Consider the following 15,420-nt stretch of genomic DNA (forward strand, 5'->3'; position numbering starts at 1 on the left):
AGGGCTGGGCGGAGCGGCGTGAGGCGGGGCGACCTCCCCCCCCGCGGGTGCGGCGGGGCGAGGGTCTGGTGGGGGCTGTCCCTCACAGCTGGCTCTTCGCCCGGTAGGAGGCTGTTAGCCTGTACCCGCCGCAACCCCCCCGTCTTAGCGCCCTTCTTCCGCCTGCTGCCTACCCCCCCCACCCCGGCCCCACCTGCTGCGGAGCCGCTCCGGGCCGCGATGCTGCCGCCCAGGAGGCAGCCGGCCGCCCCAGCGGGGCCGGGGGCGCGGCAAGCGGGCTCCTCCACCCGGGGGCCGCGGCGGGCATAAAGGGCCGGGGAAGGGGCGGCGCGGCACTGCGGTACCGGGGCGGCCGGTCGGCGGGTGAATGCGGCAGAGGGGAGCGGCGGCATCTGGCGGGAGCAGCTCCTCCCTCCCTCTGCCGCCGCCGCCGCCTCCTCCTCCGCAGGCGGATTCTGACAGAGTCTTTCCAGACGGCGGGAGCGCCGGTGGCGGGGCCCGGCCCTGCCCCAGCATGGCTTTCCCTGGGGCGCTAGGTAAGTCCCGAGGCAGGAGGCAGCGCCGTGCCGGGATGGCCCGGGGTGGTGGTGGTGGTGACCTTGGCCGCCGCCCCGGCGGGGACGGGCCCTGGGCGGCCGCGTCCGGGGCTCCTGCGTCGGGAGCGGCCGCCGGCCGGGCCCCGCGCCCGGCCCTGCCCCACCTGCGCCTGGTGACGGGATGCGGCTCCCCGCGCTGCCAGACACCGACCGCGGGGGTTTGGAGGCGGCTGTTGTTTTCATGGCGTGTGCTCATTATATATTCAAGCTCATTGAATCCCTGATCGATAATTGCTTTTTAAATAATCATTCCATCATTCTTTATGCAGCATGTTGTAAGACAAATAGCTTTCTTGTCTTCCACAAAGGTGCAGAGCTACAGAGCAACCAAAGCAGCCTTTCTGTGGGAGAGAGAGATATTTAGGAAAAGAGCATTTGCTGGGTGCTGCATTCACACCCCCTCCCCATCCCATGAAGATGTGTAGTTGTCGCTCTCCCAGTCGCTTACCTTGGGTAATGGACAGCACTTCTATAGAAGGATGCTGGATACAAGATCTTCATCCCTCTTCCAGTTCAGCATGGCATAGCTTGCATGAGTATTGCATGAAGTGCCTCATGACTATTTTAGGTTTATTAAATTAATTTCAGTGACATAAGCTAGCAGTGATGTGGGTGAACCTACCTTTCAGAGACTTTTGTGCCTTAATCTCTTATTTGCTTGAGTGGGGAACATGAGATCAGGTCCTGTAAGAAAGAAAAAAATCTTTGGTCTCAGTAGAGGATCATACTTGTATCTATACATTCTGACTCTTCGCTATCTTATTGTAATGATTTAAAATACAGTATGGTTTCTTATGTCATGTATTTCCTACTGCATTTCTGTTTCTGATCACAATTCTCTAAGAAAAAGTTCATTTATACTAGTAAAATCCTCAGCCAATGATAAACATACAACCAATTGATTTTTTTCCTGTCCTAGTCAGCTAGTACTGAAAATATTTTAATTGCTGATTTAGCAGCAGAAGAAACATTATTATTCCACATTTTACGATTATAGCTAGCACTCTTATTATAGTCGAGTAACTATAAAGACTGCTCTTGCCTGGCTGAAGTGGTCCAAAAGGCCCTAGTTGCTGGCAACTGTATGTATGGCAGTTACTGTTGCTGACAGCTGTGTTCATTGGGGTCAGTGGAAAGACTCCTATGACTTCACTGTGGTTTGAAATTGAGAAACCGAATCTAAGTTTGGATGCTTCTAAGACATCATAGTGCATTGTCATTGAATCATTCAGCTACATGTCTATGTATTTTTATATTTCTTATGTAGTTATACTTGATTTTTATGAAGACTTAATCCCAAAACAAATACTCTCCAGACAGAAAAACTGCATAGAGTCAGATCCACAGGTCTTTAAAACCAGTGATGTTTTTCCCCTGGGCTGTGAATTCATTATAAAATAATGCAGGTGATCACTAAATTGTCATGTTATGGTCCAATGTATCTCTCGTCACCTTTTCATACTATATTTGCTTTTAGAATAAAAGCAAAAATGTTCTCAAAGCAACTGCGAAAACAGGTGGACATTAATTAGAATCTTTTAGGCTGAAAACAACAGGATCACATATCAAAAAGGATCACATATCAACATGTGAAACTTGCAGCATGCCTACAGAAATACTGTGATGGTGGCCCTGATAATTTATGCTTGGAGTGATTAAAAACTGCCATGCTCCATGCTGACTTTCAGCATACATCATGATTTAAATGAATGTTATCTTATAAAATACATTTGCATTATTGTAACCAAAAAGGATTCTGAAATGCCAGTTTTGGACCCAGACTTCTCATTCTGGCAGCACTCGTTGTGACATGTTCGTTGCTATTTTTAACTTATGTTATAAGTATTTAATCTTATTTGTTACAAACTCCATCATACTGAAGGCATTCAAAAAGCTTTATAGTACATAATAAATAATGCTGGTCAGTAGCTTACAAGGACTGTATTTTTTTCTCCTCCAGAATGCTACTAGATATGTCACACTTTGGATTGTATGAGAATGAAATATAAATAAAGCCATGAAGCTACAGAAGAAACACTAAAGATAGTATTTTCAGTAGTGCTGCTGTAACAAAATGGAACTATTTAGTGATGAAAGGCTACTTAAATAAAAATATAAAACATATTTTTTAGAAAAATAATATTTAAATTCCAAGTAGAAATTAAAGTCCATATCCTGTCTCCTTTCCACGTACAATTCAAAAGCAGGATATGAACTACTGAAAACAAATGGGGGGCGGGAAACAAAAAGCCATTGAGTGAACTACACCATACTTGCTCCTGTTGAGCAACCATTTTACTTCACAGCAGCTCCATGACTTTCTTATTTGTGGAGAGGATGGGGTGAGGTAGAAATGTGAAACTGTCTTTTCTAACTTGGTTTAAAGTCACTGAGCAGGGAAGAAAGCAAGCAGCTGAGTGAATGTGATTTCTAAGTTCAGAGCAAGTACATACAGCTACATTGTATCGCAAATAATAGTCTGTCTGGTTATGTGAGTAAGTGGAATCTACTGGCAAATGACTACATACATATTTTAGGATTTTGATGACTATACCAAGGAGTTCCCAATTCACAAATTGGCATGGCTCCATAAGTAAAGATGCTCGGTGCATGCCTGTGGTTCTTGTGTACTGCATACTAGTTTAAATCCTGTGTAGCTGTTCTACGTTATTCTGCTTGTGCTCTAAGCTCTTAATTTTGATAGCCATACCATGAAAAAAAACCCCAGTCTCTTTATTATGTTATTCTCTTTGGTATCTTTATTCTTCCTGTAGTTACAACTTTTTCAACTGTTTTCCTTATTAGCCGAGATGCCCAGACAATTTCCAAAGCTGAACATATCTGAGGTTGATGAGCATGTGCGACTTCTAGCAGAGAAGGTATTTGCTAAAGTTCTCCGAGAAGAAGACAGCAAAGATGCCTTGTCACTATTCACTGTGCCTGAAGACTGCCCTATTGGGCAGAAAGAGGCCAAGGAAAGGGAACTGCAGAAGGAACTGGCAGAACAACAGTCTTTGGAAACAGCTAAAAGGTTTGTTCAGTAGTTGCTTTCTTAGTGGAAAATAGTCTTTTGAATGAGTTTGAGTTAATATTGAACTATCTGGCAAGTAACATTCTGCCTTTTATTACTTCAGCAGAAAGGTCAAGAGCAGGTACCAAGGGCACCTGTGGGATGTCCTTCCTTGCTGTACAGAAGGTGTGGGGATGGGCCCTAGGGAGCTTGGATTGGTGAGGTTGTCTCAGCTGCATTTCCAGCAATAGCATAGATATTGCTTATGCAAGTTTAACAAACAGCATATGTGAGTAGAAGTGAACACAACCCTAAGACTCTTTAATGTAAAAAGAGTCAGAAAAAGAAACATTCGTCTCCACCCCACCCCACCCCCCGGCCTTTATTCTAGTTTCATTCAGAGAAATGGAAAATTTTAATACAGTGAAGATGACAGTGGTAAGTTACTTCTTTTAGTCTCTGTAAAAATAGATGAAAGCAAAGACTTGACATTTAACATCAAGGAAGAAGGTGAAAAGTATTGGCATAAAGAGGTTATTAGTAGGTTTCTTTAACTCACAGAGATAAAAATCTAACCACCATCAACCATGAGCGCACATTTTGAGTTTCCTCAAAAAAGAAAAAGTACAGTCCACCTTTAAATTGCCCCTGAATCAGTCGCCTATGAATCTAATGAAGTCAAACTTGATTTGCTTTATTATTTTCTTCTGTCAGAGAAGTAGCCTTACCCTGATAATTAGCCCATTCTAGTATCTTAATTTCAGTGGACTGGCTAGACTATTTCCTAGAGTCATGCAAGCGCAGCACCAGTCTGACACCAAATGACTTGGATGTGTACAGACTCATCAAAAAGCAGACCAACAAGGAAGCTTTTGAAAGTGATGGTTAACCACATGTGCCCAGTTAGCTGCAGACAGTCAGTTGGGTAATGCTTGGCATCATATTTCTGGAACAGAAGGGAGAAGAGTGGGTTTAGTTAGATTAAGGTATGATGCATTGATGATATGAGCTGAGACTTTTGGTTTTAATTGTGCAAGTGGGTTTCCCAGTTGGCATGTTCATAAGCAAGCATGGAAGGGAAAACTAGATGTTTTCAAACAACTATTTGGTATATCTTTCATTCTGAACTAATAAGCTTCACTTTTAATTTGGGAAATTGTCTTACAGAAATATATCCTGTCAAGCTGTACCTTAAGTTTTGCACAAGTTTAACTGTGGGAAGTGGGATATTATATGTATATTGTTTACATGTGGGAACAGAAGAAGTATTCATCCCTGCCCTACAGGACTGAAGTGTACTTCAAGAGCAGTTATATGGATAAAACTTGTGTTGTTTTCAGTTGCAGTTGATCCAACACTGCCTTTCAAGAATTCCATACTGATTTCAAAGGTGGCTACAACTACTTAAGAGAGGATGGAATTTGGTCATAGGGTGTTAATTGTACTGGCACTGCATGTTCTTATTCTTCATAATGTCACAGAAGTAATACGCAACTTCCAGAGAGTATTCCAGTATTTCGTTTTCTTTGCTAGTGGTTCTTACTAATGTTTTAAGGCTTTGGCATCTAGTTTATGAAATGAGGGAGTATTTCCACACTGCAAAAGAAAGTGATATCACAGGTAGTTTATAACATTATATTTATTTATTATATGAATATTTAAAATACATTTAAATACATTTAAACTGAGTAAGGAAAAGTAATTAAATCTTTAGAAATATTGCAGAACTTCACTTGAGGGTATTACAATTACTTCAGTGAAAAATACAACATTCTTTTTTAGCTGGTTTGTCTGAGGTACACACCTATAACAGTTTTGCTGAGAAAAGACAAATGTTTTTAAATCTAAGGGGGTTAGCCATTTAGTGCTCTGAGGGGAGGAATGGACTTGTGTATCAAAGCCATGCTATGTTATTACTCTGATAACCAACATTAGCCTTTTGCTCAAGCCTCATCAGACACTGCCTAAGGAATAACTATGTGCTCATCCTTTTTTCTTACAAATCTAACTGAATGACAATGTATGAAATTTTGTCTGACAACTAGATGAGTTTTTAAATCCTGCATGTTTTGGAAAGAATGGAAAGTGTGTGTAATAGCATGATAACTTATAACAGCTTACTCTATGTAACATTCACTTGTTTCTGGCTGATACTTCCTGATTTCTGATGCTGCTAGTCTCTAAGAATCAACTCCTGCTAAAGTATACACTGTGATGGCATCTTCCTTCTGTACAGTGACTTGCTGAAACTGAGTTTGTAAGAAGTGAAATAAAACAAACCTTAGGGCATTTTACAGTGATTGTAAATAAATCATGGCATATTGTATTTGCGTGGAGCGTAAGTGCAGTTGTGTGTAGCATACATGATGTGAAATGTCAATAGAAAAAAAAGCTAAAAACACAAATATTTTGTGACCAACATTTTTCCTGTAGTATGAGAGATTTCATTTGTAAAAACTTCTTAGGGAGTGATTTCTTTGCTGTAATCAGTTTTCCAGAGTATTCAATATTTTATACCATGGCTTATTTTATGCTTTATACCATGAATTTGTAGGAAGAAAAGTTTCAAGATGATTCGATCCCAGTCTTTGTCATTACAAATTCCATCTCAGGAATGGAAAGCACCATCATCCAATCCTGTTCTGTCTCCTGCAACACCAGTTCTTCCAAGTGCTTTTCTGCCAGTCCAAGTGCCATATGATGTACCAGAGTTTCAGAGAGTTTCAATTAGTGGGGACTACTGTGCGGGGGTAAGAAACCATTTATTTTTTTTTTTCCCCTTTCTGTATCTGGGGAGTCCCAAACGACAAGCAGTTAATGTATAAAAAGTGTGAAATGCCAGTATATTATGGCTCTCTGCAACAGACTGTAAATTGCTTTGTGAACACATTGATTAGTAAAACAGGTAAAGTCAAGGTCAGGTTGTTTTATGCTTTTTATCATAAAAAATAAATCAAATAAAAACCTTAGGCATTAAATAAATGGGTAACATATGGTAGGAGAAAAAAATTTGCATATGTGTGTTTTGTGCATTGTATTTGGACTCTGCTTCTGTCATTGGCTCTTTGAGACCTTGGGTAAGATCCTTATGGTCAAGCCACATACACTTACATTTCTGGAAATTCAGTCTCCTTGTTACCGGTGTGGATTCCGTTTGTTGCTAAAACTGCTGCTTTATTGTCGTCAGTATTTATCCAGACTTTCCTTTCAGGTTACAGTTGATGATTATGAACAAGCTGCCAAAAGTCTGGTGAAAGCTCTTCTCATCCGAGAAAAGTATTCACGTCTTGCCTACCATCGCTTCCCAAGAACAACATCTCAGTATTTGTGTAGCATGCAAGATGAAAAATGGAAGGTTGAAGATGAAGTGTATCCAGGTGAATATCCTTTTCGTTCCTTATAAAATACAAAATTAAACCCATGCACTGCCGTAGTAAAGGTAAGTTGGATTTTCCTGATGATCTCTTCTGAGTGCCTTTGCCTCTGTAATCTGTTAGTAAGTGGTAGAGAATCACCGATGGATCTAAGTTATAAATCCTGTGTCTAATTTGCAACTTTGAAGCTGTCAAAAGCTTAAAAAAACCCCAAACATATTAGACGCTCATTGATTTTTATTTTTTTTATTTATTTTTTTTTGGCAGCAAATGGGATGGTAAACAATACACTTGTGTTCCTCCAGGAAAAAGATATATGGATATGGTTTAAAGTGAAAAGTCATTCCTCCTGATCTTGGCATGCCGAAATAAAAGGGATTATGAGCTCATCTACATTGTACATTGAAGCATGATACAGACATGCCAGTTAGCAAGCCCTTAGTCAGTAATTTCATAGGCGTGGTACGCTTACCAGGTCAAGACTGGAAGCTATATTTGTTGGGCATTCTGCTTGTGTTAATAAACTCTGATATCAATGAGGTTTATTAGGCTGAATGTGTTCCCCACTGTGTATGTCACAAATGATGCTTGTCACTTAGATAAGCTGTGTCTTGAAAGCTTTGCTTGTGCACTAAACTGTTTGCACTGCTAGTTTTTGGATTAGCCTGTAAGGAGCAACCTTTGATCTGTACGGATATGCCACTGTAGATGTGTCCATGTGGACAATCCAATGTATTCTTAGCCACAAAGTGACATTTAAAATCAATTACCCTCTAGCTCAGTGGTTGAAAGAGGGTGAATTGTTTTCAAGTGTTTGTTATACAGAAGGAGTATAAAGAGGACAGTGCATTGAATATTCAAGACAGGAAAGATATTTTGGAACAGCTGCCAGGGAGATATTTCCAAGTTATTATTAGGTTAATAACTTTTTTACAGTTATGATTTTAAACTTACAACATAAAAAATAAAATCTCATTACACAATGTCTTAATTAGCAGAAGTTTGCGCTGGATAGTTATGAATATTACAGATTATAACATACATTCAGTTTATAACATACATTCAGGTGCTCTAGGTGAATAAAAGGACTGGTTAATTACTTTTCTGCCTTGGCTTAACTGTACAGGTAAAAGACGAAATCTCAGTGATAAGACTGAGCCCAAGAATGTATTTCAGTTGACATAAATGAAGTTGAGACACTTATTTTATGCTAGTTGCATTAGATACTGTAAAAAAAGCAATGAACGCTCACTAGCATGAGTCTTGTCATGTTTGAGTCTTCACATAAGCTGAATCTCCCAGAAGTGTGTGTGTTTACCTGATTCTCAGAAAAAAGAAATTGTAATTTTGTAAAGGGATTATAAAACTGTACTGAACAAATTCCAACTGTGCTTCTGGTACTTTCTAATTTTGGTCATGATTGGAAGTCCAAGTGGAAAACTAGAGTTGTGTTGTACTATCTCTGGCTTCTGTGCTTTTGGTTCTATTCAAAAGCAATTAAGCATAAAAATAAGGAGTTTTATTTACAAAAAACCCTCCAACTAAACAAAACAGAAACAAACAAAAAACCCCACAAACAAAAAAACCCAACCCAATCAAAACAACAAAACCAACCAACCAGCTAAATCCCAAAAAACCTTCAAACCAACCACTGCCTTGGTCAGAGTGAGAGCACTGAGTCTTAAATTATTACCTGCTCTACCATGAGCTGAAGTGTATTTGCTGCTAGTTGAGGGAAAGATGAAACAGTGCTAGTAGGTATGTACTAGTCTAGCTCATTGGATTGTGGGAAGGGCAGAGGGTAAAGAAGTAAAGCACAGCCTGTTCTTTTCTGACTGATGTTTCACTATGAGAACAGCTGCATTACTATGTGCTTAAATACAAACTTCCAAAATTACTATGGTGAGTCAGAAAGTGAAAAGAAAATAATGAAGGTGGGTATGAAGTCAACAACTGTTTTATTGTTCAAAAATCTCAACTGTATTTTCAATCATCCTAATTTAAATACTGCTGGAAATTTATTCTGAAACTTGTGCCATCATACATTAATAAAGAGTAGTATTAAATCTATTTATACATTGGTTCAGAGAACTCTAATAATGTATAATATTTGAATTAAGGTAGGCACTTTGCTTAAGGAGGGACTGCAATGACAGCATGTTAAAATAAAACTGTGTTGTAACAACAGATCTCTTATAGTAACTGAAAATGTGATTTTAATGAAAGTATTAAGATCCGCTATAAATGAAGCATTATAGGATCAGAAAGTCCTTTTTGTAATTATTTTGCCTTTTGTGTAAGTTATTTCTTCTAAATGGAAATTTATTTCCAGATTTCCATTCACCCCCAGAAGAAAATGAAGATCCTTACAATCTTGATGATGCACCAGATAATCTGGATTATGTTATCAAGATAAAAGGTGGCATTCCCTTTGTTTATGATAACAAAGAAATGATGGAACTCAATGAGCCTCGGAGTCTGCCATATCCTGACCTGGAGACCTATACCCTTGACCTGAGCCATGTTCTTGCTCTAATTGCAGATGGTCCAACGTATGTTTCTCTTTCTTTCTTCACTCCCCCTTTAGGCTGATGGTTACCTTTAGTTTGATACTTCTCACTTTTGTGATATTTAATTCCTCAATGTACTCATTCTACAGTAGTGTTTTGTTTCACCCTTTTCAGACATTAATGCATCATGGAAAGACTTAAAAGGAGAAAAAAAAATGACAGCCAAACCCACATATGCCTGTATTTCATTTCTTTAGTTTCTCTGCATCAGCTGTGGCAAAATGAGAAGCAGTTAACAGAAAAGCAAGAAATTTGCCAAATGTTCCCATTTAAGTCAAATCTGACACAAACTTCTTGAGGCATGGGAACTGCAACTTGAACCTCACCTCTTTTATTTTGTTTTGGCCTATACTGAATTTGAGGTTTTTGAACAATTGCCTGGAATTCCTTCAAGTCTGTTCTGCTTTTGCTGCATGAAGAGAAACCCTGCATATGTAGAGTATACAGAACGACTCAGCAACATTAATATTCAGCCTGATTTATTCCAGATGTCAATTAACTGCTTATGTGCTGCAAAACTGATCCATGCATGCACAATTAAACTAGGTCTGAAATTTCCCAGAACCGTCAAACTCCTGGGAAATCTCTAAAACCCAGAAATGCAACTACTCTAGTACAGTAGCTGACACACTCATAACAAAGCAATGTCCTTGCCTAGTGCATAACAAAACCACATGCGTCCAGTTTTTAAGTTTACTTCACAACTGAGGACTGGAAATGTCAATGTTTCTCGTGGCCTCAACACTAGAAAAGATTCCACCTAGGATGGAACAAAGCAGGAACCTGGATTGTTCTTCTGAACTATTTGCCCTGCCTGCCAGCACTGCATTCCTAGTCCCTTGGCCTTTGAGAGATCATCAGTTCCATTGTGACAAGTTAGTCGCACCTGATGCATTCTTTCCCCTTTGAGTCTGTGTCTGACACCTGCAGCATATTCTGTCTGCCTTGTGCATTGATAGTGGCAAAGCAGATGGGCTGACCAGAACTGTCCTGTTCCCTAAGCATTTTTTCAGGAGCAAAAGCCTATGCTTCCACTAGCATTATCAGCACTCCTGCTCCAAATCAAAGCTAGCTTGAGTATGCTTGTTTACAGTATGCAATGACTAAATGCCTTTGCAGTTTCTTTTTCCATATTCCAGAAGGCAGATGTGGAGAAGATTAAAGGACAAGGAGGAAAAACTTGAAACAAAAGTCATACTGAAGACCTTTTCTTTTTCAGCTTTTGGTAACAGTGTTTATCAGGAAGCCCTAAGTAAGAAGAGCCTTGGTAGGATGTTAGAACACTCAGCACCTTTGTGAATGTAGGAGCAATCATCTGCTCCTTTCACTTCTTCAGATTAAGCTTTTGCACGCTGATTGACACTCCCTGATAAATACACACAAACCAAAAGGAAAAAGTCTTTTCAGTAATCCTGTTGCATAAGCTCTTCATAGGGTATTGTTTCCCTGTTTGCAGCCAGTGCTGTCCGGTCATTTATGTCTACCACACGTGGGGCTGCTTGGAGATCAAGAGCCCATTGTTCTTTAATCTTTGCTGTTCTTAAACTGGTGAAATCTCACCCCTATTCCTCAGTCTTCCAGTGTCATGAATAATAACCCAAAAAAGACTTCTTGCAGGGGGAAAACAGGTCTTGATCAGTATCAGATACAGTGAGACTGTGTTTGAATTGGACTTTCAAATCCATAATGGGATTTGTGTCCCACTGAAAGGAGATTGTCAACAATAAAGCAGAAAAAAGAAGGCTATTACATTAATAGTGCTACAAAAATATTGTAGATTCAATAAGAATTGACAGATGGTCAACATGTTGTTGGTTAAAAATAGAATGAGAAACCTAACAGAAGATGAAAGTGAAGACAGAGGAGTAGGCAAGCAGGAACAAAAAAGCATTATTTTTCTAAAAAGATCATAAGAAATTATTTTGGAAAAAAGTATTTGTACACAATATATGTGTTTTTAAGGCATAAAAAAGGAAAGTATATTGGATATTACCTTGGCTTCTTATATTCACATTGAAAAATAAACTCCAGGGATTTCTTTTTTTGTTCATTATTTTCATAGTGAGTAAATCTGGATTATAGCTTGTTTCTGTTATATGTGAGAAAAAAAAAATATATGTATATAAAAATATGCCCTATTGGAGGTATGGTTTCAGAGTAGTAGCAATTGACATCACATTTTATTATAGGTTTTATGCTTTCTCTGATCATCATTACCGAAAGAACTGCAGTGGTAACAATACTCGGACAACTTAAAGGACATAATATTGTTATGTAGAGTTCTGTTTGGGGTTTAACTAATAACTTTGGTCTGAAATTATATCGGACATTGACTTATATATTTGTTAACCAGTATGATAAGAAGAATAGATTTGTCTTGGTCTTCATAAAAAAAATAATATTTGTCTTTACTATGAAAACTCTCAAGTTCTTTCTGAACTTGAAATGCAAATATTTTTAAGTTACAGTTAATTTTTTGTGTTTTCTTTTACAGAAAAACATATTGCCATCGGAGGCTTAACTTTTTAGAATCTAAATTTAGTTTACATGAGATGTTAAATGAAATGTCAGAATTTAAAGAACTAAAGAGCAATCCCCATCGAGACTTTTATAATGTGAGAAAGGTAAGTGTGAAAAGGATTAAAGGCGTGACATTGTTTTTAGTAGGAGTTTCGGTTTCGGCAATTTTGCTTTTCTTGTCTGAGGTGTAGGTGATATGCATGAAGTGGTGTGTGCATACCACTCAATTGAATTACGTTATTTTAAGACTATTAAATTTTTTCTACATGGGAACACTCCAGGAGAATTAACTTGAATGTAAGTGGGTTAAATGAATTATGCTAAACTCATCTGCTAGAGTTATTCAGAATCAAAGGGGCTTAATTGGATATAGATTGCTTTAAAGGAGTGAAACAGTTAATCAAATGAAGCTCACTTGGATTATGAATAAAAATATCCATATGGAGGCTTAATTCATTTTAATTAATTCACTTAAAGACAGTTAAGTGCATTTTCCTGCTTCCGTGCAGGTAAGTCATACTAGACTGTAGTAGGAACAGCTGTATATATTTTGGAGAAAAAAATTCACTTCATATAGAAAATAGGTGTTTAAATACATGTCAAAAGAAAAAAGACCTCCCACAGAAACTGAACGGAGGGTTCATGCTGACATCAGTATCTGATAAAAAATGTCTGTGAAATATTAAGTAAAAAGATTGTTATTTGAGTTGTATTCTTAGCTGCCTCTGAGATCCACTGGGACGTAATTAGGAGGCAGGTAGGGTAGTTAAGGAGCTGATTTTGTTTCCTGACATATTCACACCCAAGGGAGCTGCATTCTGTTCAAAGCGTGAAAGCAAGAGTGTTACGCTGCTTCATTTGCTTCCCTTTCCTGAAGTTAAAAGGAAGTTACTGGAGAGATAATGCTTCGGTTTGATAGGTGAGATTTCTTCACAAAGCAGTAAATGTTGCAGGTGGTTTTAACCACTTCAGGTCCATTTTGCATTGTTGGTATATGCAACTGGAAGAGGTGGTCCTTATTTTGTAACTTCAGGGTTCAGATCAATACTTCAGTCCTTCTTATAATGTTTTGCTTAGCGCTGATACATCAGAAAATCCTTTTGGCTTTTCTCTATAGTGTCCAGTGTGCTGGCTAGTGAATGTTTGTTGCTATTGTGGTAGTAAACTGTCAAATACAAAATCTGCTAAACAGAAGTGTTTGATGAATGTACCCCTGTCTATCACAAGGCTAGAAGCAGATGAGTTTTTAGCTAAATTCTAATGAATTTCACACATTTATCTGTTAAGCGTATGGATGGGAAGATCTGTTAGCTAATTCACTTAAGCAGGACTCAAGTGGCAGAGACTTGACTCCTAACTTGGCAGTTTTCTTGCATAACCCTGAGCAAAATATTTACTCCATGCCACATTCAGATAAAACACTTCACTAGCTGACAGAAATTAATAATAAAATACATGGTGTCTGAGAGGTGTGAAGGACAGAGTTTTGAATTGGGTAACTGCCTAGACAATCAATTTGATTACTGAGAAGCTGTAATTAAGAGGATGGTACTTGCGAAGTTGGAGATTGTGATTTAAAAGCAAATGTTTAATGTCTCTGGGCATGTCTTAATTATTTTCTAATTATCTGCTATTAAACAGGCCAATCTGCAAATGGATTCATGTTATTCAAAAGCCCAAAATGTGCATAACTTCCCCTTTGGCAAGACCCAAATTCAAAGCAACAGGAATAAGCTTGCTCTTCTCTGGCACAGATCATTCCTACTGCTAGTTGTTGCTTTAAAAATTCTTGCTGCACGGAATTAATCTTGCTTAAAGTAGTATTTTTATGAAGCAAGCTTTCAAGCAGTATTTTTATCAAGCATTCCCTATGGAAAGTAGACTTCATTGTAGATAGACTTCCTGTAAGCCCCCAAATAATCTTGTTCTTCCTATGTCTTGCTAACTCAAGTAATGTTTGGATCTGTAACCTCCTGGAAGTGTTTCCTCCCTAATAACAGTATCAGCAGCAAAACTTATCATTTGAAACAGGTACTTCTAGGGCCTCTATTTTCAGGATGTCTCTCTGTTAGTCAGTCCTAAACAGTATGTACTGAAAAGCAAGAAATCAGAAAAGCAAGAAATAAGATTCACCTCCCAAAAGAGCTGTTAGTGAAGTTGTCTGTTACATCCCTCAGACACTAGTGTAGAGATCCTGGTACGATCTGTTTGCTTATATAAAAGAGCCAAAGTAACGGATGGAAGATGCCAGAATTATAAGAGTTATGAAGGTAGTGGCAAGGTCAATCAGTGAACATGTATTACTGCATTTAGAAAGGTACAGTAGAAAGCTGGCCAGCATTATTTGCTGGCATGACAATCAAAAGTTACTGGGTTTTCTTTCCCCTTCTCTCTGTGCCCTTCCCGTGTTTTTTTTTTCCTGGTTTAATAGGAGTTCTCCTTCAGTGAGCTCGTCTAATAAATCCTAGGATAAGGCTCCTATTAAATAAGGGAAATGTATGTGTATGTCTTATATATTGGACTTAACCAGAATGCAGCCAAAGGTACGCTTTGCACTGATCAAGCTGGAACGGGAAGATTGCCCTATAATAACCAGACAAATATTTCTCTAGACAGACAAGAATCCATAGGTGGTAAGACAGTGTGGCTGGCCCCACTTGGCTCCCTGCAGGAGGTGGACAACTGTCTGTGTAGGAGAATGCTAGCTTTAGAGAATACTCTTGAGTCTGCTATCAGCAGGGCTCTCCCACGTTCTCCAGCTCATGCATAGCAAACTGCAGTCAACACAGATTCTCCACATAACTCCTGGGTTGCCTGCATTAAGCATGAAATTCAGTAATAAGAGTTTAGCTTTGCAGCACACAAACTCAGAACTGAGTTTTAGCCTTTGCCTACTAGGGTCTTGCCTTCCAAAGCAAGTATGTGCGGTTTGTTTGAGCGGGGCTTCCGATAGACCACTGTGCCCTACAGCCTCACATAATTCAAAACCTATAGTTCATTTTTTTAGCTGAAATACACCTTCGTAGTAAAGGACCTACACCTGAATATTACTTTACTTTTATTAAAATGTTACTAATTGCAGGAGGCATTTACTGTGCTTTCTTGGTCTTGGGGCTGTTGTTACTGAACTTTGGTTTGTCTCTATTGTTCTTTCTAGGGGGGAGGTTCTTGCCTTTTTAATTTTTTTTTTATTTTTTAAAATGAAGCCAAGATACTTGTTTACCTAACATGTATTTGCTCCCTTTATGACATATCTATGTACTGCCTTGGCAAGTGTCCTTCACTGCAGATAGCTTTGATACAGTTTTCTAAAGATGAAAAAATGCCAGCCTAAGCCTCCTTCCATATTT

General features: G+C 38.9%; 1 protein-coding gene across 6 annotated transcripts in view; it reads left to right on the forward strand.

Annotated features, from left to right (window-relative positions):
* Positions 1–15,420, forward strand: part of AMPD3 (adenosine monophosphate deaminase 3) — a 34,659-nt gene that overhangs the window by 340 nt on the left and 18,899 nt on the right. For 2 of the 6 annotated variants that reach the window (XM_074585993.1, XM_074585996.1), the window contains exons 2-6: positions 3,402–3,627; positions 6,161–6,356; positions 6,818–6,983; positions 9,313–9,532; positions 12,045–12,174. In XM_074585993.1, the coding sequence (XP_074442094.1) occupies positions 3,407–3,627; positions 6,161–6,356; positions 6,818–6,983; positions 9,313–9,532; positions 12,045–12,174 (933 nt within the window). In that variant the 5' untranslated portion in view covers positions 3,402–3,406. Of the gene's footprint in view, positions 1–238; positions 537–949; positions 1,050–3,401; positions 3,628–6,160; positions 6,357–6,817; positions 6,984–9,312; positions 9,533–12,044; positions 12,175–15,420 lie in introns of those variants that run through there. The other 4 variants (XR_012586858.1, XM_074585995.1, XM_074585992.1 and 1 more) reach the window with 4 other exon arrangements.

Source organism: Larus michahellis, chromosome 4 (assembly GCF_964199755.1).
Source record: "Larus michahellis chromosome 4, bLarMic1.1, whole genome shotgun sequence".
Classification (NCBI taxonomy): domain Eukaryota; kingdom Metazoa; phylum Chordata; class Aves; order Charadriiformes; family Laridae; genus Larus; species Larus michahellis.